This window comes from Nyctibius grandis, chromosome 7 (assembly GCF_013368605.1).
Source record: "Nyctibius grandis isolate bNycGra1 chromosome 7, bNycGra1.pri, whole genome shotgun sequence".
Lineage (NCBI taxonomy): Eukaryota > Metazoa > Chordata > Aves > Nyctibiiformes > Nyctibiidae > Nyctibius > Nyctibius grandis.
Genome location: NC_090664.1, coordinates 3,013,439 through 3,039,845, shown reverse-complemented (window position 1 = coordinate 3,039,845; position 26,407 = coordinate 3,013,439). Strand labels below are relative to the sequence as shown.

Sequence of the window (26,407 nt, the reverse complement as noted above, 5' to 3'; positions counted from 1 at the left end):
TTCTATTGTAATCAGAAAGTGGTGTTTATAAAACAAAGAAAAACTACTGTCCAAACCCTCCAGAGCTCTTAAACCCAAGTCCACAGAGTTGAAGTGCCACAAAAGGCTTTAAAGATGGGACAGGCATTTCTCAACAGACCCCATACTGCACACTTTCCTATGAGTCCTTATGTCTTGTAGCTCGCTGACCACTGATGCAATCAAATTAAGGTGCCAGAGATTCTTCTTTGGGAAACAGAATTAGTCATTCTGGTTTTTTACCTGAGAAGGTTTCAAAGAAATTGTGCCAATATGCAGCTAATTGCTAGAGCAGCCAGTGAGTTAAATATATCACAGAGCATTGGTAAAGGTTACAGATGAGCGTAAAAAAAAATCCCAAGTAACAAAATCAGATACAATTTGGCTAGAAGAGTAATATTCAAAACTGTGACCAAACAGTAGGGCATAGAACATTTTGATGATGGGCTACAGAGTGCTTGTCCGTTCACATAATGTATTTCCAAGTGCATTAATGGCCAATGACTCATATGCCCTTAACAATGCTACCCCAGGTAAAGAAGTGCTGTGGTTAGTACAGAAGTGCTCTGTAGTTAGAATCTGGGGAGAAAATAGCTCAGATATGTACGGATAACAGTCTGAGAGCACCCATTTTATCCCAAGAAACGTTCCAGATTACTAAAGAAGTTTTTTCTTCAAAGAAAATCTTCCTCACAGATTTAGTAACAGGAACACACTTTTAAATATATCAGTGAAAACATATGTATTTGTGTAGATTTTAGATATATGTACGTGGACTCACCCTTTTTCTTGCATTGTTTTGTCTTTCTCTAATACAACTGTAGTGACACATTTTCACTCTAACTGATCTTAACTACTTAGATGAAAGCCAGCAAGGCCTGCAAATGACTGACGAATAATTGACCTGTGGCAATTCTGGAGGCATATTGGATTAACCGGTTCCTCTCACCAAGCTACGCACTCACAGAATATAATATTTAATGGGACTATGGAGGGTGGGATGGAGTAGCAGTAGCAAAGAGGCTTGGCAGAAAAAAGACAAAGTGTGGGTTCTTGTTCAGAAGCATGAGTTATTTAACCTAGCAAGAGATGGAAAACCTATCTTTGCTTTTTCCTTCTCTTCCAAAAATTGCTGTTCGAGAAACTTCATCTTTGGCTGGAAAACCACTTCAATAACATGCAATTTCTCTATAATCTTTATAAAGCTAAAAGGGTAGTTTATCTCCAAGAGTGAAGCCAGCAACATAAACTACAAATGTACTGGATGACAGCATCAGAAGTATCTATTATCCTCAATAAAATGCCTTTATCTGCTACTTAGCTCTACTGGAAATAATAACTTTTGGGGTTGTAAAGTGCTTTGCAGGCTTTCGCTTTAGTCTTCTCCCCTTTCTTTTAGGAATTAACTAAGGAAGGAGAAAGCTGAAGCGGTCTATCTGTCAGCTGATGTCCACGGTCAAGGAACAAAGTAACGATTTGCAGAGCTTTATGGTCTGCTGTCAAACAATGACCAGAAGGGCAGACTAGATTTTGCTGTTTCATTTCCGACTGAGTAAGAATGCTTAATAAAAACAGGAGTTAGTGGTGCAGTTCTCCTGTGAAACCTTGCAAGGGAAAGGCCATGTATTCTTTGAAAGTGCTAAGGATCCTGCTGGGACAACAACAATAGTTCTGAATTTCAGCTACAGAGAGATCCTGCTGGTATGATAATCCTGTGCTGAAACACAAAAGGCAGAGATCTGACTACAGACACCTCACAGCTTAATCTTCAGCGTCCTTCCAATGAATCACCTGTTGGATTGGAGGCTTTCCAATGCCAAGTATATATGAAAGTGTTTCACCTCCTCTCGAAAGGCTGTAAGAGGCTGTAAACTCCCTGCTCATTTTTTTGCAAGTCTATTTTTTCAACTTACTGTGACTAACCATGTGTGTCCTACCACATGTTCAAACAACAGTCTTAACAGAAGTTTGCTCTGGAGTCTTTATCATGGGATAATGCCTATTAATTATTTTTTTAATGGGCAATTTAATGCTTTCAGCTTCTCCTGTGTAGGCCATGTTCAGGTTCTTCTTGTACAACCTGTAGATTTGCGACATTTGTTCCAGGATTGTCTCATGGGAAAAAAAGAATCATAGGAAAGTTAAAAAAAGCAGTATACACACTAAAGTAAAACATCTACCTTACCTTACTACTCTTAAAAGTAGGTTGCCATATAACAGGCAAATCGTGATGCCTCACAGCACTCCCCATTTCTGTTTCAGCTCCATATCAACCTGGATGGACCATGGCCCTTTGAGGGCCTTTGTAATGCTCCGTGGCAAGTGAATTCAGTTGGAGCAGTGGGCAGGTGATGGGGCTCCTAAACCCCCAGGTAGCACAGGGCACATGTACGTGGAGGTGGGTTGGGGGAGAAGATATGGGGAGGTGGGATAAGGCTAACTGTAGACACACTGAGGAATCTGGGACCTGGGCTATTTTTCTCAGGACATTCAGAGGAATTGTCTGAAAGCTTGATTGTCCCCATGTTTAGTATCACTAGCTAAACCTCTGGTCCTCCATTCACTTCACTTCATCTCCTAATTTTTGACATCATGACAGCCCTGGTCTTACAGCTTGCTTTGCTTGGGATACAGAAGACCCTAAAGGATGAAGGGTGATTTCAAAAGAGCTGCTTCTGCTTTGTGCCAGCTGCCACTATTTGCTATTTGGACTGTGCCAGGCACTGTACCTACCTAAAAAAGGATCAATGGCTTATATGCCAAACATGCTTGAGTTTACAAACCATACTTTGCTTCTTCATTAGATCGCACAGTGTTAGATCTTGCTGCGTTTAGTTCTGGTGGCCACATGCATCATCACCTTCTGTAATGGTTGTGTCTTCTCCCTCCCTCCCAGGGGGAAAATTTACACTTCTGTTTCAGGGAATACAGGGAGTCTAACATAAAGCACACACAACTCTTAATGGAATGTGGAAACATGCCCTTCTACATGGGCTTCTACCTGACAAACACCAATATATTTCAGAGAAGATCAAGTTGTTGCTCGTTTTATTTGTTTCCAAAGAATCGTGAGCTTTTTTGGCCCTGTATGACATCAAAGCAATTAATCTGGTGGCCTATACACTACAACGCATGGTACATAGCAAGCTTCTCAATTGTGGACCAGAAGATAACGTTGAATTTTTTTTTTTTAATATTTTTTTTAAACCAGTTTATACCCCCTAAGGCTTTTGATCCTATAAATCATGAACTAACAGCAGTTTAAGAGAAAATACACGGTCTATCTTTCTCTTGGAGATCTGCCAAAAGAAAAACGTTTGCCACAAACCCCGCTCCTTCCCTAGAATTTCAGTTATTTGGATTAAGGCTTTGAGAGGAATAAAATAAACAACCCTCACTACTTACAGCCAAACCAAACTATGCATTACTTTAGCTAGTTTCACTCTGTGAATATTAATGCTCTTTCCCTAACCTCTGTGCAGTGGGCTTCATAGGTATCGTAGGCCTGACAGAGAGGATATAAAGCTGCATCACATTTTTCTGCCACCCTTTCATAAAGGCTTTGAAATTTTCCAAAATAACCTCCCTACATTAAGGAAAATTGCCTCCTTGTTTCTAAGGAAGGAGGCATTGCAGGGATACCTCTCGCTGAGAAGAAAGAAGTTTTCCCCAACCGATCTGAAGGTCTCAAATACTGATCTTTGTCAGTTCTTACTCTTAGCTTTTGTAACTTTCTGATTTGTATTGCATTTACAGTGGAAAACAAATGGCAATCTGAATCCTTACAAAACGAGGGGTTTAAAGGGAAATTTTTGGATACAACTTCTAACTAATATGCTGAATTTACACTATGTCCCTCTTAATTTGTCCAGAGAATGAAGAGTGCCTCTCCGAGGGGAAAAGATCCATAGAGAGTTTGACTGTATAAAATAAGCTGTAACTCTAGCACTAAGCAATGACTCATAGGATTGAGAAAATAATCTTCTTATGTCAATCAAATATTCATCTGAAGGTACACGAATTACTGATCTAAGTGCTTTTTAAAAGTGTATTTAAACAACATAATATATTTAATGTATATTTATAATGTATAAGACAAAAAGCAAGGAGAGGTAGTACGAGAGGGAGGGGTGCAGAATGAGCTCATCACATACACAAAGGTGGTCCAAGTCTGAGAGATTCAAGTTCTGGCTGCACCAACTTTCATGTGCTATTCCTGCAGAGGCACTGATTTTGTTTTGGGATGAACAAGAAGCCTGGACATCCAGGCAGAAATCAAAACACTCAGTTCAGAGTGCAAGACTGCTGCTTGAGATTTTTGTCAAATGCTGGGCTTGTTCCAGAAGATCTGTGTGATGAAGCCAAAAACAGTTCCAAGCAAACACAGGAAATCCTACAACTGTAATTAGGAGATGCTTTCAGATGCCCCCTGGTAAAAGCAGTTAAGACAGCACTACAACCAAGGATCTTGCCAGTAAAAGTAGTATTTCTCATCTCAACTTTTACACAAAAGTGACATTAAAAAAGCCAGACTAGGCAGTCTGAGCTGTACCTTGCCGACGTCGACTGTTGAGTTTCCTAAAGCAGGTACCCTCCACAAGTCGATTCAGACGTTGCTGCTTGATCAGTTCTAAGATCTCAGGCTGAATCTTCTCTTTTAGTTCCCTTAGGAAGAGAAAAAGTAGGCACTTGTCAAATTCAATCAAAGACCATCCTCTCTGCTCTGAGACAGCACCTCACAAGATGTCTCTGCAAGGAGTTTGAAGGGGACAACACTCACAAGCAGGACCAAGTCAGAATCTAGTCTGCTCCAGAAAAAAACCCTTTTTCTTGTAACAAAGAATGGGAGTCAGGATATCTCTGTTGTAGACATCTCCCTGCTACGACACCGGTGTATGACTCAGACAAGACATTTACTTGTTTCTTACTTTACTCATCTAAAAATAATGCTTGCTATAATGCATCAACAAGGTTTTTCTGTGGCAAATAATGCTCTTTCATCGTAGGAGCACTGTGAAGCTTATTTGAGGGCCTTTTGTTGCACGATCCTCTGCTGGTGTACTTTACTAGCGCTATTATTTAGGACAACACAAGAAAGCTAGAACACATTTTGAAACAATGATAAAAACCAGCAAGCAATGCCAATGAGCTAAAATAATGACCAGCACTATATGCTTGTTCTTAATTCCACACCATTCAATTAATTTATTATTATCAGAATTTTGTGGATGACTAACCCATGACTAGGGATTGCTCAAGGATCAAACTTTACCCTTGCCCAGGAGTGCAGAAACACACACTGCATTTAGAAATAATACTATATATCCTTCAGGAAATCCATTTTCTACATCCTACTTTGATAAGAGTTCAGCATCTCAAGAACTAGGCAGAAAACGTACACACATAATATTTAAAGTTTGATTTCATACACCATCACATGGATTCACAGACGTCTGAATTCATCAGTTATATCCTCACTTAGATTCATTAAGAATACATAAAAGACAGGTTTAAGCATCAACTCGTCAGCAGGCCTAGTAAGATTAAAGAATAACTGAATGTGTAGAGGATTTCTAAAATACGAAGTGTGTCGGAACCATAATTCTGCATTGCTGTGCAAATTAGGTAATACCAAAAATCATTCTGTCTGGCAGTATGTTCCAGCAATCGTCATCAAAAGGAAGCAAAGCTGTGGTATCCCATAGAGACAATAAAAATATCTCCCTTCTTCTCTCTTCAGCCCAGTCTCTGCTGATTTACACATTCACTTGGATCCTATACCTTTCATCTGCCAGACCCTCACTGCAACCACTGGAAGTCCTCTGCTAGAAAGATCAGGGCTTTAAACAAAAATGTCATCCTTCCCCCAGGTATTAACAAAATGGTTGGAGCTCTTGATGCATGACCCACTGCATATTTACAAGCTATGAAAATCTAGCTGGTCAAAAATCAAGGATGCATTGTAACTATAGAAACAGGCCACCTTTTGGAAATGTATTATTAGTCCTTGAGGATAATTTTCAAGCACTGTTGTTTTCTCATCGGGAACTACGATATGAATATGCTGAATGGTTAAATACTGTCATTAAAAGAATTTTGTGTTTGAATAAATGTCTTGCCTACTGAGCTGATGAGCTTCCCCATTCCTCAAGTAAGAGCTGGGAGCAGGGGCTGAGGAGAGTAGTGTGAAAACACAGTGTGGATTACTCAGCAGTCCAGGCTGCAGACTAAATCTCCAGCTGGACTGATTTCAAACATTCAAGACTGGTATAAACATCAGTTTGGTATTTAGGTAGTTTAATTCAGAAATTAGATGGTTATCATTAAATAGGTGTTAAAGATATCATAACATCATAGTTGTAAGACACTACTGAAAACACAAAAATGGATGGGTCACCCAGTACATTAACATCTGACTGACTGCTCATAGTATTCCCTCTTCTGTCCTCTAAAGCCCCACTTGCCCTTTACAAACCAGAGGAAGAGAAGGATTTTTAATCAACCCAAAAATAAACAGGTAATCCTTTCTGAAGTACTTCGCTGTCTGTGGCAGACTTTCCACAGGAGGAAGGAAGGTAGGAAAGGACACCTTCCGCCTCCTTGCTGATGTGCTTGAAACCCGCTACACGTGCATATATTTGCTCTCACAGCCACGAAGCTCAGAGGTAGTACTCTCCTCTGTTTTACAGTCCCCATACTTGAACACACAGAGGTTGTGGAGACAACTCATTGCTCCACGGAGAAACGGTCTTCAGTGACTTTGGACTTTAGTGACACCCCATAAGTCCATCCATCCCTTGCCATGGTCACCTGCACTTACTGTCCTCAGCAGCTCATGTCAACACATGGTTACTCCGACTTGTATGGTTTTTAGCTATTTTTCAGATACCTTGACTCCAGATACATTTTTGCAAGGTGATCCTACCACTTAGTGCTCCTCACTGTCAAGATTTCTGTTTCACCACTTCAAGGTGACAGAAATGGGGCAGAACAATCAAACCATGCCACACAGTTAAACAAAAGATATACTTCTTTGAATCTTTGTATTTTCTTCAGAAAGCCATCTGAAGGAAAGGAAGTTCAGTTCCTCAGGGTCTGTGTCTAAAGACAGGAGGATTAGGAAAAATTCTCTGTATGAGAAATAGGTCTTCCTGCCTAATTTTAAAATCAAACAGGAACAACGAGCTAAAGAAAGATCATAAATGCAAATGTGTTTTACAAAAATTTTATTTATTGTCCTTCGGGTGACATCATCTTAACAGTTTGTGCCTTGCGAAGAGAGAGAGAACAAACTCGGGAAGTCTAAGGAGACAGCAGCTTTTAAAATTGCCATTAGTTTCCTACTTGCTCCTGTCACATAAGAATGGCAAAAGTTAGTGGCCTGGTAAGACAGAAGGGTTGAGGGAACCACACAGTAATACATAAGATCACTAATTTTCTGACCTTGCTGGTCTCGGCACTATAGGCAATACTGACATCAGTTACTTGCTTTTAAAATAACAGACCTGAATTACTGGCAAATCTGAAAATCATTAGAAATGATTTTTAAACTATTCAAATGATACTAGTTCTTCTTCAGCACCGGTTACATCTGTCCCCAGCTTTTACCTTTCCAGCTTATAGTTAAGACTCTTTCTTGTTAGCTGTTTTCCTTCCAGGATGGGGCATATTACAGACATTTCAATCATTATAACACAACAGAGAGTAACCCCAGAAGCACTTTAATGTCCTTTTATCTTTCTGGCTATGCCCTCTTCTAATCACTTCACACATTCAGAGCAGGCATTAGTGACTCTTTCTAACATTGCAGAAAAATCTGTAAGATAAAAAGCTAAAAAGCATCCACATGCCTCTCTGTATTTCCCTGTATATTGCTGATTTTCACACAGATGTGAAAGCAAAGGCTCCCTAGCTGACATTAACTCTCCTTTAACCAGCAAGCCTCCATTTGGACATCAGATCTTTATCTAATATTAACTCATCTCTGTTGCCATTTAATGCGTCCAGGAGATCTCTGGTCCTTTACAGGCTCACAGGATTCCTAGACACCTTCTTCCACAGCCATTCAAAATGAACCAGTGATACTTCATCATTTTGTTGTGGAATGGCAGTTTGGATGATCAACAATGATCCCAGAATCCTGAATCGATTCTGTTCTGAAGTACTTTTTATTTTCCCTGATCAAAAGTAGAAATTTAAAAAACTTCACCTCACATCACGCAACAATGTTCATATAAAGGAAACAACTAATCCTTGCAAAAAAAGGCTGTTGTAGTTACGAGGACCTAAGGTAACACTTTCCAGCTTACATTCAAATCCAACTTAACTGAAGCTTCTCTCATCCACCAGCTTGAAAACTTACAACTTCAGCGTTTCATACAATGAGCAGCAGAAGAAAGACTTCTATCATGTTCAAGGCAGGAAGAAGCATCATCTGATTGCCACATTCTCATGCAGAATTAAACAAGGCCTGCCGACTTTACATTTACCGTCGTGCGCAATCTCTTTTGGCATATCTGCAAGGCTTTAAAATATACAACGCAGTCACGATTGCTCTCTTCACTCAGTCTCTTTCTCTACAATGAGGCCATGATTCTGTACTTCTATCAGCCGTGCCATCTACGCAATCTGAGAGAGTTCAGTACGGGGAATCAAATCAAAGGGGAAAATGAAAGAAACATCTCTTTTCACAGTCAAGAATAAGTGATCATGGATGCAATCAAAATGCAAATGCATAGAGTTAAATCTCTGCAAACGCAGTTGTGATTGCTTAAACACCTTATCGATTTACTTAGCCTTTATAGCCTTTAGGCTTAGCCTTTGTCCTGAATCTGAAATGACTGTGGTAACACTTCAGTTGCTTTTAACTATTTGTGTTGGCTGTCTCACTCATTCCATGATGGGGAAGGGGACTCCGCACTGTGGCAGCAACTAGCCAGAGTGATACTGGAAACAAAGAGCTTGCAGAGGGCCACTGGCAAGTTTCACAAGGCTAGGTGATGGTGCAAGAGAATATAAATAGCTGACCTGTATCATACTTAAACAGCTGACTCATAGGGAAAGCAGGGAAAACGAGAAGCTCTGGTGCCAAGCTTAGCAGTACTGAGTGGCTTTGAACCACTAAACGTTGCAGGGGGTTGGCAGGGGATTTCTGAGCAGTGTAATGATGCAAAACTGACTGGAACCATTTGTAGCTTTTTAATTGATGCATTACTATGAATGATATCAGTTCTGATTGGGCATTAGGTCCTATCTTCTACTACACTGAAAACATAAAAGAAGCATTCCCCCTTTGATCTGCATTGGTATGATTAAAATTTAAGTGTGTAATTCTACTTAGCTTATGCTTCCACTGTTGCCCTGCTCTCCTTGGAGGAATGTGTCCCCAGAGCTTGTACTTAGATATCTGTATCCTTTAGAAACAAATCAAAAGGAACATCCTGCTTCTGAATCCTGAAAGCTCTAGTCCAAACCCCTTCCAAAACCTTTGCCTTGAAAAGGAGATTTGGAAAATCACGAGCCATTCCACTTGAAACACGGGCAGGATTTCATGACATTTCAGCTGATGCTTCTGGAGTCCTCATGATTTCTTTGCTGACCTCAAAAGGTTCCTGCTATTCTCAGCGCATCATTTGCGCACCACAGAGTCTGCATCTGTCCTGTGCCATCATTTCAACCACAAGCCCAGACTTGGACCAGAGCCAAGTATGACCTCCATTTTTCATATAACAGAACAAAGGGTACTCTGAGAAATGGGAAGGAGCTATCGTGGCGATATTAGCATTTGACACTTTGCAGTAAACAACAAGGAAATGAGATTCCCACTGGTTAGCTGCCAGAATGTTATCATTTACAAATAAGTAACTGCTTGTCATTAACACCAAAGATGCTGCCATAAACAGTCATACACAACAACACTCTTTTGTGGAGCCAGTGCGCATTGGCTCCTCTTCTCCTGGGCTTCTCCCTGTCTCACTCAGAGAAGTGACATTTGGAATTTTTAAAGGCCCTTGGACAGAAGACAAAGTTGTGGTGTTTGGGTTTTTTTTTTTAAAGCCACTATCAGCACCAAGACCAGGCTCACAATCATGCAAAGCTAGGAAATGTCAAAGCATTGTTTCATAGAACTAAGCCATGTGAGACCCGGTAGGGATTTGGCTGGAGCTGCTTTAACTGAACTCAAAGAAAAAGTTATGATTCCCAGCAGAAGAAAACATAATGCACTTCAAGCAGATGCCACACTACTGCTTTTGAGCATGGCTCCCTGGACAGCTTTCCTCCTTGGGTTTCCCTAGAAGAGCTCACAAATGTCATTCACATTTGTTAATCCTTCCATGCAAAAACGACTGGGGAGAGAAAACAGTACTTACAGAATCGGACGAGACTGGAAATCTTCCTGGTTCATCCTCTCAGACTGGCGTATTTTCAGTATTTCTGTGTAACTGAGATTCTGAAGTTTGCTCTTGAACTGATCCAGAGAACTAGGCTTGGTAGTGAGCGCTCTCATTATCTGTTCTTTCACTACTTGCATTACCTGCAGTTGACAAGGAAAGGAAAAGAAAACCTGTGTTAACACTTTCTGTGGGTTTTTTTTAAATCTTATTCTGGGTCACAGTAAGGTTTCTAGGTATAGAAGATGATTAGTACATTTTTCAGTAGCACCACCAGAAAATAAGCCAATTTCTGACAGGGCATCACAGCTCACAGAAAAAGCTCATCTGCTCTGCAACAAGATATTATTTTTTTGGGGGGATGGTGGGGAGGGTGTCATTTATTGCTTGGCTGTCTCTCTAGACAGCTAAATTACAATTCCTGGTTACAGCATTTTAAGTCCCACTCTCTCCATGGTTTGTGTGCCCACGGCAGCAATAGCGTGGCTCTTCTGCATTCCGAGCTGAGATGATGCTCCTGTCATGTCGGGGACAGGCACACATACAACAGCAGACTCGTAACAGCAGAAAAAGTCCTAAGGAGCTGACTGAGAGCACAGATGCACATCCTGACTTCTGCCAGCTCAACCCAGGTGAAGTGCACAAGCTGCAGGGGCCAGTCTGACCGCCCACAAGAGAGACTGCAAAGAGTTTTTCAGGTCTTACAGCTCTCCTGCTGGGTCTTAGAGCTGCTCTCCTGACCAGAAGGCAGTAGCACAAAGCTGCTAACTGTGGCCCGTTGCTTCCCTTATTCCTTATGCCCAGAGGCAACGGGCACACACTGAAACACAGGAGGTTCCCTCTGAACATCAGGAAACACTTTTTCACTATAAGGGTGACCAAGCGCTGGCACAGGTTGCCCAGGGAGGTTGTGGAGTCTCCATCCTTGGAGATACTCAAAAGCCATCTGGATACGGTCCTGGGCAACTGGCTCTAGGTGGCCCTGCCTGAGCAGGGAGGTTGGACCAGATGACGTCCAGAGGTCCCTTCCAAACTCAACCACTCTGTGATTCTGTAGGAGCTTTATGCTGCAGGCACATTATGGCCATACACAGTGAAGGAAAGAAAACTTTCTAAAAGAGACCATTAGTCGGGGCGGGGGAGAGAGAGGGATCAATTTGCCAAGGATATTACAGGATTGCTTTTGAAGCAATGCCATAAACAATACAAACCAAAAAATGAGAATGAAGGATGGCTGGGCAACAGCCATCTATCTGCATATTAATTATTTTATCAGGAGAAAACTGCTGAGATACAGTTAACTAAGGGGAATTGCTTGGCTCTAGTTCAAATAAATACATATCACAGATTACTGTCTGTCTCTCCACAATCCTAGACTCATTTCCTTAGTGTTGGTGCAAACCACACACTTCGAAATATTTATCTGATGCTGTGCTTAAGTTGGCTGAAAAAAACAATTTATCAGACTTAGAAAGGCTCATCCCACCCAAATCCAACAGCTAAAAAACAGTAGGAAATGGTAACACCCCCCTGGTATCAAAGCGGGCGTGACAGAAATTAACAGCTACACAAACAGTTTTACACTGTTAATTTTCCTTTATTCTTTCATCTTCACCACGTATCTTAAAACAGAAGCTCAGGCCCTCAGAGGTTGCCTAATCATTCTGAAAATTTCTCTTTTCACATTAATATTTCATTTCATCACATGTCTTGCCTCAGTCTTCTAACTCATTGCCTGCCCTATGTCTTCTGTTTTTGCTTCCTGAGATGCAACTTCTTTCTCAGATGGGATCTAAGCACTCATTTTAGCTGTGTCCAGCAGCTGAAACTAAGCAATTAAAGAACTGAAGATAATCTCCTTCCTTACTACAGGGACTACATCCATCCCAGAGATATACTTCAAGAGGAGCAAGACACTTCTCCCACAGGTGTTGGCTCAGGTGGACAGCAAATGCCTTTGCCACATTTCTACCCCCTGGATGAGGCAGCCTACCTACACTCACTCAGCTGGAGCCTTGCTTTGAATGCATCCTTGCAGTTAAGATCCTGCTCTTGGTAAATCTTGCAAACCTGGCCCAGTGAAGCTGAGCTCGGCTCCATTCACTCCTACAAATCTAACAGATACGTCGCTATGTATTTGATGAAGTCTTCTAAAGCTTAGTTTGCTGGTAAAAAGCAACGTTGAATTCTGTACTCTACACCTGGATACTCTTCACTTCATATACAGAAGTATTTGTTTTTAGATGGTGGCCATGTGCAGCTAAATCCCTCTGAAGAGTTACTTAGCTGGTCTGCCAGTGGGAATCAGCTACTTCCCCATCTGAAAGACAAACTCCTGACCACCATCCGATGGCTGAGAGGGATTAATGCCTCCTTGACTGCATTCCGAGAGCACTCACTAGACCACACCAGTCCAAGTAAGAAACATGCTGTCACACCTTGGAAACAACAAACTGAAAGGCCAAGCAACCAGAACACCTGAACGTTAATGGATCGTGCCCAACAAGGTGAGTGGCATCCTCTTAATGATTTCACTGGGTCTTGGGGTTTGATACCTAAAAGGGCTTAGGAAATGTAACGAAGGAAACGTCCTCAAAGGAATAGTGGGAAAAAACGAAGCAGACAATCCCAGCGCCAAGTTGGATGTTTAAAAATATAATCTGTCTTCCTCTTTTTGCCTTACTGACAATGACTACTTATTGCTGCTAATTAATTTTAATTCATATTTTATATATTTATATATTATTAATTAGGACTGATTATTATTAACTACCAGGAACGGAGGAGAGGGGAGAGACTGGAAACTAACGCTGTCCATTGAAAATGTATTCAGCTATTGGTGCCTCCTAATACTATTGTGTGGGCTCCCAGTGAACTGGGCTTAACTTTTCTCCCTCACAGAGAACAAGACATTCAGCCACTGGCTTCACTTCTGCTTTCTCAGGCCCGCTGAGAAGTTGTGCCAGACTACTTTGTTACATGTGGTTTTACAGCCAGCCTGCAGGCATCATCTCTGCAGTAATCATGCAAAAGAAGCATGCAGAAACAGGTAGCTTAATTCAAACATGTAAGCCCCATCACTGCTCATGGGATCAAATTCCCTGGCCATTAGAAAGCAACAAATTACTGCAATTTCAAGCAGACAGGTGTAGTACAACTGCTAAACTAACCATACTACATTTCTATATTAACTATCACTACCATATCACCTTGATTTTTCAGCATTAAACCAGATTTGCAAGCAAATCAAATTAGTCCTGCAATCACTTATGCACGCTTGCAGTTCCAGTTTAATGCATTCATTCATTCATTCATTCGAATATCTGTACAGATCTGTTTTTTTGTTGCTTACATATAGATTTAGTTTCCTAAATTCAGGCACTCACACTGGGGAAACTGCCTCTATGAGTAGTTTTTCCCATAAAATAAATGGATAAACAAATAAATAAATACTGTATTTTAGGGAGTTTGCATGTATGCGGATCTTCTTTTCGTCTGATCTCTGAACCATCCATATGAAGCAGCGCTCATTCTTGACTAAACAGTGGAAAGGAGGTTCAAGTTCAGTAGACTTAGGGAACTGTCATTTATGCTTACTCACTGTTGCGGTTAACACGCAAACAATTCAAATTCCTCTTCTTTGCTATGATCTGGAAAGTTATTCACAGGGTATCATCAAAGAGCTCCTTGGTTTAGAAGCTCCTCTTGCTCCTGAGACAGAAGGCAAGGAAGCGCATGCCGCAGGCCCAGCACATAAGGGGGTGATCACTTGCCTTGTAATGTTTATAGCCAACACTATTTAACTAGCTGGCCAAAATGTCAAAGCCGCTGATTGCACTGAGTCTCCTGAGCATTTGGGAATCACTGCCAAGAACTTCTAATCTGTTCAATTTCCAAAGCTGAGTTGCCAGCCCTTGATTACTGCTATCTGCGAGACAGCATCAACCCTTCCTCCCCATGTGTCTGACCTTACAAAGAAATTAAAGGTATTCTCTACTCAATGTGATTGTACATAAACACTGTAGACAGTTGTTTTAATTACATTATGCTTTGCTACTCTTACTGAGAAATGAGTGTTTCAGAGGGCACATTTGCTGTAAATCACGTCCTTTTTACCTGATGACCTCTTATACGGTAAAAGAATCCCAAATTCTGCATTACAACTAAGACAGGTAAATTCACTGAAGACATGGAGAGAAAGACAGGAAAAAAGAACACTGTTTTTTTTGTTTAATCACATAGGACCTTATTCCCTGTATTTTGTACCCATCTAATCTGTCTAATATTTCTACGGTCACTACCACTGATACCAGATGGTTTAGTAAAAGCAAGCCTCAAAGTAGGCCCTAAAAGGCCGACTCTGTGTAACCTTTAGACAGAATCAACTTTTCTTTCAGCAATTTTCCTTGCAGCGAAAATAACAGCACGTTCTGAAGCTAATGGCACGTTTTGAAGACAGGGTCTGCTTCTGGGACTGATAACACTTAGAGTTACAGTCATCACTGATTCTTGCTTGCACTTAGTCTTAGAGAATCCAAGGTCTCTGTTAAATTCCTCACTAATTACAAAGAAGGGCCAGAGATAAGCAAGACTGTGAACAACATCTTTGTAGTGTCTTAACTGACTTGATTCACAGCTCTGGCGCCAGGAGTAGAGATAAATCCTGTAGGAACTAGAACAGGATCTTCTCCTTGGAGCCACCTGCCTGTGTCAACAAAAAGGCCTCAACCACGCTTGCGCAGAAGCGGGGTTATACGGCGAACAGCATCACTATGGGGGGGTTACGACTACTAGAGACCCCCAGAGCCCACCCAAGACCCCTTCCCCAATTTAGTAAGCATGCGCAAAGACAATTACATAATGTATTAACATATGCATAAGTTTCTTGGAATAGGTGGGCTTTACTTGGAATTGTATGAATATTCATTTTTCTATAATGTATATAACGAGTGTGCTTTTGTCCCTGGGTGTGCATGCTAGGAGGAGAGATCCCCCATGCACCCACCGCTGCAATAAACCAACGTTGGCTTTCTAAACTATCTTTGGTTTAGAGAGTTTTCTTGGTTACTGTTTTGCGGCAACACCACCATAACATTAAATTATGTTATTTTTCGTTAAGCTGTTTCAGTCTAGCTTTGTATTTAGCTTATTTGACCTCATCTCTCTCATATCACATGCTGACTACTTTGCCTTTCCAACATTTACCCCCTCTTTTAGTCTTCCTTCTCTCTCCTGCCACGACAACTTTTGCCTATGCAAATAAAGTCTCTTCGTTTCAGGATGGAGCAGAAGTCTAAACACTTGGGCTCCACAACAAGGGGACAAAATAAAAAGAGGGAGGTTGTGAATGTCAGAAAGAGGAGTTTTTCAGGGCCAAACTCTACAGCAACCTTCCCACTGACCACATTTCAGTGGCTTGTTTTTAACTACAGAAAGCACAAACCTCACTACTCTACTTAGCCCACACCAATGCAAAGTTTGTCCTTGGCAGTGACTGGAGAAGACAGGCTGCCCTCTCAGACACCTACCATTGCCTGCAAGCTTCTGGAAATTTAAGTCTGAGCCTTCCACTCACCAGACACACTCCTTCTACGAACTCACAGCATCAGTCTTCTCAGAAACTTCCCACACACAGCCTGAAGGGCTGGATGTTCACAACAACCCATCTGTGGAGCACCAGACAGGAGACGAACCCTTCTCATAATTTCCCCACAATATCAGTGTTTCTCTTGAATAAGCATGCCCTTTTGCATGTAAAGACCCTATCACAGCAGCAAGAACACAACCAGAGACCATCACAGAAGCCACCAAGTTGTACCTCTAGTATCTTGGGGCTCATGTTACACTGATTGCTGGCTCGGTGACTAATTCAGGGGGTTGCGTGTGTCAGTATGTTATTCTGACTGATTGCCATTAACCTTGACAGTCCACCTTTCTTCTGTGCAGACAAGACTTAGGTATATTACAATGATGTGCTTAGTTCAGTGCTTTTGTAATTTGGCTCAAAATTAGCAATACTGCAAGCCGTGATTCCCCTCCCTTGTTGCAGCATAGGACAAAAGAGCAGCCACTGGACTGCACTATATCCAGAGACCCCTCTCTACAACCAGACTTGAAGTATCTGAGATGTGACAAGTTTTAAGGCTTCATTCACCAGCTTTTCCACGTGACCATTCAAAAATCAACAATTCAACAAACAGAAAAGTGGAGGAAAGACATCTCTTTGCAAACTGTTTGTCAAGAATTCATACCTAGTTTCCTTCCTATCTAAACGTTCCCAAAAAGAAGCAGCTTGGTTTAAAGAGGGTAAAAAATGAAGGAGGAAACACCATTTGGTGACTGAGATCCAGCTTGATCATTTCAGTCACAAAGGGAATTTCCTTCAGTTGAATCCACAGAGCAGGCAAAAGTAAGATTGTAGAATGAAATGGCCAAATCATTCTTAATGAACAGCGCTAACTGACAAAGAGGGCCATAAAGAAAATCTAATTCTGAAGGGAAAGGAAATGACTTCAGTTTACAAGCAACCTGTCAACTCCTTTAATGAAAACTTCACATGTTTAACGTGTGCACCAGGTAATTCAAGACAATTTTTTCGACTGTTCCAAAGGATAAATTGTCTTAACTAGATCAATGCTTATACTTCCAGAGTACTCAGAAAAGTCATCCTGAGAGACTTCAAGGTCCTTGGAAGATAATTTAATGCTGTTTCCCCCCCGCTACCTCCACATATTGCAGTCTGTGAATTCACTACACTAGTCCCTTTCTCACAGCCTGTACCAAGCTTCCACTCCACATTATGTTAGAGTATTAATCCAAAGACACCATCCTACAGAAGTAAATTTAAATTCAGTGCTGGCACAATCTAATCATTGACAAGAGACTTCAAAATTCCAGACCATTTCTTCTATTACAGTCTGTGTACTCTGGAATTACAAAAAAAAACAACCCAGTTTTCAATCTTCTTAACTACTCCAGAACGCAAGGACAGTTACTGTAGCCAGTGATAAAGGGGCCACTCTAAGCCATTTGGATGTACACAGCAACAGGAATAATTAAGTTGATTCATTTTCAGGCAGCAGGATGAGAAAGCAGCTGTCAGAGGATTTAGCAGGTATAAGCTCTGATACACTTTATCTCTTCATTTTCTGCAGAATTTAAAAACCATTGTGAAAAAAGTTTGTGTTGCTGGGGTTTGGGCTTTCTTTTTTTCTTTCTTTTTTTTGAAAACTCTTTTGCTTGTGATTGTATTTTTCTAGTACAAACCAAGATATCTTTCAGTCTGCAGAGAAGAGACTTGAAAAAATGCAATGGTTTTAATCAAGCTGAGCAGTCTGTTTCCCTGTGGTATCAATATCAATATCATCCAGTTCAGCAGTGACTATCATTTTTCAGGAATAGCTGGCATGTACAAATGAGCACACCTAGCAGATGTGACAATGGAGCTGGGAGGGAGGAGATGTCACAGCAGTTCCACACAAGGTGTTTAAAAGGTCTATGCAGACGTCTGAAAACTTAATGCTGTAGTAATAGATGTCTTCAATATGAAACCTTGTTCAGAGCCTCAGGACCCACATAAACTGCCTGCCCTCTGGTGAGGAAAAGAGGGAAGAGAACCTGAAGGAGCCTGACCTTGCACTGGATCCTGAGATCCAGAAGGTCGAGTGGTGAAGAAAGAAAAGGCTGAAGATGAAGCAAGGCCCACAACTGTGTTACATTTCAGAGAAGTTCGTTATTTTTTTCTACTTTTTATGTTCCCTTGACTAAGGAATCACAGGTGTGGGAAACCAGACTGAAATCACATGGGTCCTAGGAACTGATGGGCTGAGACTTAATCCAAGACTATGAAAGAAGGGATAGAGGATTCACCACATTCTTATGAGAAGAGAGGAATAACAGCCCCAGCGTGAGACTGGTGAGCACCATGAAACAAGGTGTGAAAGGGAGGCTGAGAAAAAGCAAGGAAGGGGTTTGTGGAGTGACTGCATCTGGAAGAGCTGATATAAAAAAGTTCAGTTCCCTGTAAGATTCCTGGCTCATCCTGCTATTGCGTGTGAGCAGTTTGTAAATTGTGTTCAGTGGAAATGGACCACTAGTTGCTGCACTCTGTTCTATTACATCCCTGGGCTACTCCACCTCTGCAGGAAGAGTCTGTGGCCACAGCTTGACTTGGCACTTTCCACAGAAGCTCCCAGAATTTTGTTAGCTGCACTGATTATTTTTCCCTGGGATACCTAGATCCTGATGGAGAACCACTGGATACCAAGGAGGCCTCCGGTTCTTTTTTTAACATTACTATTTATTTGCTCAATTAAAACCAGGAGCAGTGGCAGAGGCTTTGGTTGGGAGCAAAAAGCAACTTGAACTTGATTGAGAAAAAGACAAAAGGCTACCAAAAAATTCCACTGAAGGGTAACATGGCTAAAGGGATTGTCAAGAATATTATTTTGACAATGAATGTTAACAGACTGAAGTAGACAAAGGAAAAAGGAAGGCAGCTAGTAGGAAGAGTGTTATAAATATGGAAAAGTGACCAGAGCAGGACAGAGGTTCCAGCGGTGAGTATCAGCATGTGGAAGAAGGCATCTGGTTGATGGCTTGCAGCAAAATAAAATTTTGGGGTGGAAAAGTTTGAAGGAAAAAAAAAAACAGGCTCTGCTAGATGTTGTATTTCAATAGAATCACAGAATCACAGAATCAATCAGGTTAGAAGAGACCTAATGAAGGCTGAAGGAAAAGAAGAAATGAGATTTTGTTAGATCAGTTCAAAAGAAATAGGAAAAGAAAGCGTAAAATACAGGGGAAATTCTATATTTACAAAACTATGGCTCGAGAAGCAGCTGACTGAAGGGAAACCTTCCCTAAGGACTGGCCTGAGGAAGTCGAGGGTAAAATTGATAATAGAAAGGGAAGTGAACAAGCAGTCCTTTACAAACTTGAAATGTACGTGGATTTAGAATCATCATCAAAATATGTGTAAGCGCTGTCCATAATGTCTTCAACCATTCTGGTAAAAGACCATGTGAAAGCAGTCCACTGGCTTCTTGCAGGGCTAAAACCAGATGCTACCCTCAAATCTAAGGGTTCCATTCAAAACAACGCTAATCTAAATACACAAGTCAAATACCACTTATTTGGGTTATACTGGGCTGAAACAGGAATGACTGATAGACAGGAAACCTCTTCCCTACATTTAATATTTGCAGAATACCATTTGCATCAGAAATAAGGAAAAAATTTCTTTCCTGTTTGTGCTTTGTGCCTTGAGGTAAGCAAAGCAAGAAATAAGTGCTGTGCAACGAAGCGCTTCTGCCCCAATAAAATGATGTGCAAAGTTAATATGACAGTTTTTGTAAACTTCCTTGTTAGTTAATTGAAATCTTAGGTCAGCCAATATTACATTATTTCCCCCAGTGTCTGGCAACCTCCTTGGCAAAATAAAACATGCAGGAAATCATTTGTGGGTGGCATTTAATCCAGGGCTTTTCACAGACAAGATGTACTGATCTTCTCAAACACACTGTTAAGTGAGGGGAGGGGGGAAAATTAAGAGATATTTGTATCCTTAGTCATATACCAATGTGATAATTAACATGTCAGATAACACGCTTGTGAATTCTAAAGGAAAATAATACGAGTTACCCATGATTAGGACCATACATTTGGGTGCTGCTTCCCTTAAAATACACAATTACATTAAATGGCATACACTAAATGAAAATTAAGTATAATATATTGGCAAACAGCTGGTTCTACAGAAGGAAAGCAAGGACAAGATTCCAATAGGTAGTTTTTCCCATAGGAAAGTGTGAAAATAAAAAACCTCAAGTTCTGGTATTAATGATGAATAAAAAAGACTCTTTGAATGGGCAGAAAAACAGGAAAAGTGGGGGAGGAAATTTTTAAAAAAAGGGGAAGAGAAGGGGAGGGAAACATTGCTCAGTACTTCTGATAAATGGATAAAAATGTAGGAACAATACTTTGCATTACAGCTTCACATCTTCCTATCTCCTTTAGCTAAGATAAAAACAAAATAAAGGTGTGACCAGCTGCATTTCTGAAGAGGTGTCCAGGCTCTTTTACCAGTACAAACCACTGTGTTGAGGTCCATCCTGCATGAGGTACAATGGTCACATGGAATTGCACGTGGTCCAAGCCTGCCACTGTCCCTGCTTCCATTATCTCTTTCCTTGTCTTCAGTCAACTCCAGCTCCGCCTCTAAATGGAAGGGGAGCCAGTGCACCAGGTTCGTGTCTCTTTAATACCAAGAGAAATGGAGATCCCTAATCATCCAGGTGAACCTCAAACACACCAGATAGCATAAAGCATCAGGTAATACGGGGACAGCTTCTCTACCTCTCCCCTTCATGCCTCTCCTCTTTGCTAACCACCTTCTCCCAAACCAACCAGACCTTGAAAGTCCATCTACAGTGTCTATAATGAACTCCACTTGTTTTGAGCAGCAAATTCTGCAGCTCTATCCCCCACTTGTTTCCTTAATTCTGATAGGCATATTAATAAAAGAGATGTATGACCCCTGAGATTAGATGTAGGGAATGCCTTGCAGGGGCTATCAGTAAGGTATTGTTGTGATGGACACGATGGAGGTTGTAGGCCAAAATGGACAGTAAGAGTGGGCTCAGGGAGTCTCAGAACTACATTCTATTCTCAATGACAGCTAGTTTTAGTTTGAGAAAGTAAGAATTTCACCTGATGAAACAGACTTTTCATCCTGAGTAATTGTTTTGATGTTTACTTTTTCCCTGATATGGCACAGAAATTGAAATACTGAAAGCTTCTATGGAATAAAATAAATCGTTTAGGAATTAGCTGATTTAAACATTCTGACAGTACCCCAAAAATGTGTCTCTGTTCAGGAACCTGAGACAGGAAACATTTCAATTTTCCTTTGTACATTTTTCCCAGAGAAGGAGATTTGCCTATGAAAAATGTTCATCTTGCTTAAACTCTGTAGATGCAAAAGCTCTGTAATTTTGCCCAGCTTTGCTAATACTTATGTGTTTCTCCAGCACATCCAAAAGTTGGTCCACCACTCAAACAGTAAAATTCCTTATTTGGTTGCTTAAAGTACCACCTCACATTTTATCTGTTATTCACATGAACAAAGGAAAAGAAAAGGATAAGTAGAAGGTGGAAGCCTCAGCTTTTGTTTTTCTAGACTTTAGTTAAATGGCATTCACCACTTCAATGCTACACTTTTTTCTTTTTTTTAACATTCCATTTTATTAAAAAAGCAAAAATTCCAAAGTTTCTACCTAACAAAAATGACCAGAAAGACTGAAAATGTGGTTTTGGATTCAGTTCTTCAACTAGATTATGCACTTAGGTTTTCCTGATGAATGCATAAACCAAGTTTTCAGTACACTGGAGTTGGACTATTTCATTCAAACCTGACATTTGCACGTCCTTCCAGTGAAGGCAAATGATTGGGCTGAACATCCAAGAACCATGCAAAAAGGCAGCTGTGCAGATGTGTTATGCCTCTGAATCAACCCATGTGTTATTATGCATCATAATTTACAACAAATAAGCTGTAATAATTTTAATGAAAACCCTCATGTCACTGAAGAAAGCAGTGAGCTGAAAAACGTGCCTACAGAACACCGATTTTTTAGCACATCTTGTCTTAATAACTGTTTCAAGTGATAGTTGTATTGATATCAGAGAGCCCAGCCAGTGCCACAAGAATAAAAATAGTTGCATGAATTAACCAAATGATTCACAAAAATGCACGAAGCAATGAAAAGATTAAATCCATCGTGACTTGTTAGATGCTAACTATAAAAATTATTCTGTAAATACGGAGCTCACAAATTACTGACTTGACAGATCCTAATAAGTGCTGTCAGGACTATTACAAACCAAGATCTGCTTGGAACTGCCAAACGTATAAAAAATGTCTAAGAAAAAGATAAAGGAAAAGATGTTTTCGTTGCAATTTTAAAATGTTCTGAAATTATTGAATAATATCTTTGGAAAATTCTGAATTTGTGGAGTCTAGTCGAATGAGATCTTTGCCTCAGGTAGTTGTATCATTACTGTGCTGGTCATATAAATAAGAATAACGCATACTATTTTTCCTCTTGAGTTGTGGCACGTAACCAAGCATATAAGGAATTCAACTAGACTATTCTTAGAAGAAGAAAAAGCACAGATGACATGCTTTGCCATACCTCATTCCAAAAACTGCAGTGGAATGGTTTACGGCTTCAGAGAACTATATTTTTCATTGCTGCAAAGGACCCATCTTTTCTCCCTCAGATCAAAGGAGAGCTTTTTTTGGGTTCTGTACTCAGTACAGGAAAATAAACTACTCCCCAGGATAAACAGCAGTGATTTATCTGACACCTAATAGTAACATCAACAATTCAAAAGCATTCAATCATCTCACTTTGATTACAAAACTGATCTGCTAGCCGGAGAAATTAGGAATGGAACAAACCGATTACGTTACTCAATCCTTTGCTTCAGGAAGAGGATACACTTCCACAAGCACAGGGCAAGCCATCTACAGCTACATGAAATCTTAACTAAAGACACATCGGTGACCATTAGACCTGCCTAGACTGGTCCCACTGCTCCATCCTCTTCACTACGTGTATAGGAAGCACCTGAAAAATCACATTTTTTTCCTCCAGTGAATACTATGTCAATACCACATTCTCAGTTTTGGGTTTTTTTGGGGGTTGTTTTTTGTTTGTTTGTTTGTTTTTGTTTTTTGTTTTTTGTTTTCCTGTGTTCCTTTTACTCATATTAAATCAGAGCCAAAGGAATTTTTTTTCACAGAAGGATTAAGACAAGATTGCAGTATTGCAGTATTTGGCTTCAAATTTACTTCCCACTATCGATCTGAAATTACCAATGACATACACAGAAACACACACATCTCCAGAAACACATTGATCCTGCCTAGGAGGGTAAATAATGTCTTAAAATAGTGTTATTTCCAGTAACCAACTAGTGAGTTATGGATGACAGAGAAAGGCTTACAATCTTCTGGTGATGAAGGACCCTCTGGTAGCTTGAATGCTATCACTGCACTTCTTCCCACACTGTCACAAATCACTGCACTTCTTTCCATATTGTCATTAGTCTACATTTCTAATCAGGCAGCAGACTCCTCCTTTCCTATAACTCCATGACTATTTACTTTGTGTTTTGGGGCAGAAGATACACTTAGAATTAAATGCAAGCTATTTGTTTTCCTTGAAAGGTTAAAGTCAAATTCTGTGCACTGCAGATTGCAGAAGTCAAAAAAAAAAAGTATCAGACTAATTCTGAAATTCCCCTACTGCCTCACATGTGATTACACACAGGATTTGCTTTGGTAAATTCGCTCGGGTCCAGAAAGAAACCAAATGGGAGATGTCATGCTAGAGTGAACATGGTCCATGGGCACAGACATAGTGTGCCCAGACACCTGTTTCACATGTTGGCATCAAGAAGTCTAGAACCCGAGGCTATAGATATGAGGATGCTATTCCCTCTTTTGAATCTTCTGCTGTACTGTGTGATTAGAGTGCAGCAAGAGCATGTGAGGCAACGAAAGCAAAAGTTTCTGTAAAAATCTTCTACTGTTTTATCCTGCTGGATGGAAGTCATGCAGAAAGGGGGAGGAAATATCTGTAAGGGACAGACTGGTGGGAATGATGCAACCTGTGTTTCTGTGTATGAAGTGCTCACAGAGCCAAGGGGAACCACTGGGTAGAGGCAAAGCACAGCAGGTGGGAGGGGGCTGGTATTATCGGCGCTGTAAAGCCAGGGGAAGGTAATAAAGATTCAGGGAGGGAAAGGTGATGATGGCCTAACTTGGAAATGACTGTGTAAGACACATCTGGAATAAAATTCTGCCTGATTTTTAGGATAAAGGGTGTAAGCCCAGATGAACTTGGCACGAATACAGAGCAGATATTTTCTGTAAAATAAGATACACCCAATATTTAAACACCAGACACTTTTGGAAACCCCATACCCTCTCTTGCATCAAGAACGCATGAAGTCCAAAAACCGTTGAGAATAGTCAACCACCTCTGGCATTTTCTCTACATAGAGTACCCTTACCACTGGCTTTCTACTGAAAAATTTCCCAGTGTTTTCTGAGCGCTCCCAAGTCTGCTCGGCAGATGCCTGCACTGTCACTGCCCTACACCACCGCACATCCAGTTCAGCTGGAGCAATTTTCCCATACAAAACCACTTGTTTTTATCTTCTTCTAACTCCCCGTACAGACTAAGATTTCTCTGACCTTCCTTTTTTTTTTTCCATCCTTTTTTTTTCATTCTAGAGTTAAGATGCGCTCCCAGGAGCATACTAAACGAACCCAAATATCACAGCATAAGTCACCCACAGAAACATGTAACTTTCTACTGCAGAGGAGAGACAGGCTGGGGTAAACCTCATAAGGAAGCTATTATAGTAGGAGAGAGGAAAATAGCAGCTCCCCACAGCAGCTGTGAACCGGGCGAAGTGCCCAGGGGCCCAGTGGCGAGGGGCAGCGAGAGCTGGAGAGCTGGTTTCTATGGAGGAGTGAACCAGGGAGGCAGCTGAAACCGCTTGTGGGAGGCACCACTGCTGGCCACCGGCAGGAGGAGGAGAAATACCTCCTGCCATCTCACCTGCCATCAGCACCCACGTCTTCAGGGGGCTTGGTTCAAATTTGCTTACAACTTCAGCTTCCTCAGTCCTGTCTCTTCTCAGGAGGACGACAGCTCAGAATACATTGTGCTGTGTCTTGTTTGGTGGGTTTCAGTGATTTACAGGAACACAAAATGCTAGTGTTGGGCTTTAAATAAATAAAAAAAAATCCAGCAAAGCAACGTGATCCCAAAGTTGACCGATCTGTGGCTTTTGGCATCCTCAGTTCTGCACAGAGGCCCTACAAAATTCTTTTGCACATCATGAGTCTTTGTCAAATTAAATGTGACCGTAGGAGAGTTGGTGTTGCAACTCACAGCCATTACCTACCAAGCAGACAAAAGCAATGGTTGCTGGAGGGACAGCCTATGGAGAGCAGGCTTCAGACAATTACCATTATTTTTTGTACAGGTGAAAATAAGAAGCTGCTATCGTGATCCAGCACTGTCCATCACTGTGTCTGAGTCCTGCATCAGCATATAAGTGGGGCACATATTTGCTACGCATTAGAATATTATTGGAGTGAAATTAATTCTGACACCCCACAAGGCTCCCTTGCACCATATAAACCAATGTCTGGTCTTGGGAAAGCGACACGCACCTGCCTCGTGTCATGTTGTCTTTGCTGTAGAATGGGTAGAAAAGTATTTATTGTACTTAGCTCATGGTAAGACTACAAGACCCTTCCACCATTTATAATGCACACCTGAGTTCACCAGATAAAAGGACTTATGTAGGTGCAAACCAGTATTATCAGCTTTGTTCCCATTTTTGAAAGTTGTCAGAAGTAAATCGGGGGCAGAGCGGGGAAGCTACCTATTAGAGATCCTTGGGAAGGCATTAAACTATTCCAATAGAAACCTGGGCTAAGTAGCACCATTTTTAAAAGAAAAGATACTTGAGGTTAAAGTACAAAGGTCAGCCAATTGCTTGTTGCCATCTGTATAAACCCAAGTCCTCAGAATTGCTATTTGACACAGACATCTCCACAAATAGCAGGATAGAACCCAAAGACAGGTAAATATTTCCCAGTGAAAACACCAAGTGCGAGAAGAACAGTACAGCTCCCCATGCATGTGGAGAGCCTTCATCTGGGCTAAGTTCACATAGTTGTGTGTCAGCAAAAAATCCCTAATTTACACCCATTTTCAGGACTGCTTTCTGCTGCCATAGGATGCCTATCAAAATGAGATAATAAAAAGAGAAAACAAGGCGCCAAACTGACCCCAGTGCTACTGTCATCAAGCTGAGTGGAACTGGGAAACAATTTGGGTTCCTCAAAATTTAAGCTCTTCCTGCCCCGCTCCTCAAAGTAGGATAAAACTTGAGGAGAGAGAAACAGG

At 41.0% G+C, this 26,407-nt stretch overlaps 1 protein-coding gene across 3 annotated transcripts in view; it reads right to left on the bottom strand.

Moving 5' to 3' along the window:
* The window catches only part of ELMO1 (engulfment and cell motility 1), a 319,175-nt gene that overhangs the window by 18,581 nt on the left and 274,187 nt on the right, over positions 1 to 26,407 (bottom strand). For all 3 annotated transcript variants that reach the window (XM_068404555.1, XM_068404554.1, XM_068404556.1), the window contains 2 exons: positions 10,389 to 10,552; positions 4,571 to 4,683 (listed from right to left, as the gene is read on the bottom strand). In XM_068404555.1, coding sequence (XP_068260656.1) covers positions 4,571 to 4,683; positions 10,389 to 10,552 — 277 coding nt within the window. The remainder of the gene's footprint in view (positions 1 to 4,570; positions 4,684 to 10,388; positions 10,553 to 26,407) is intronic.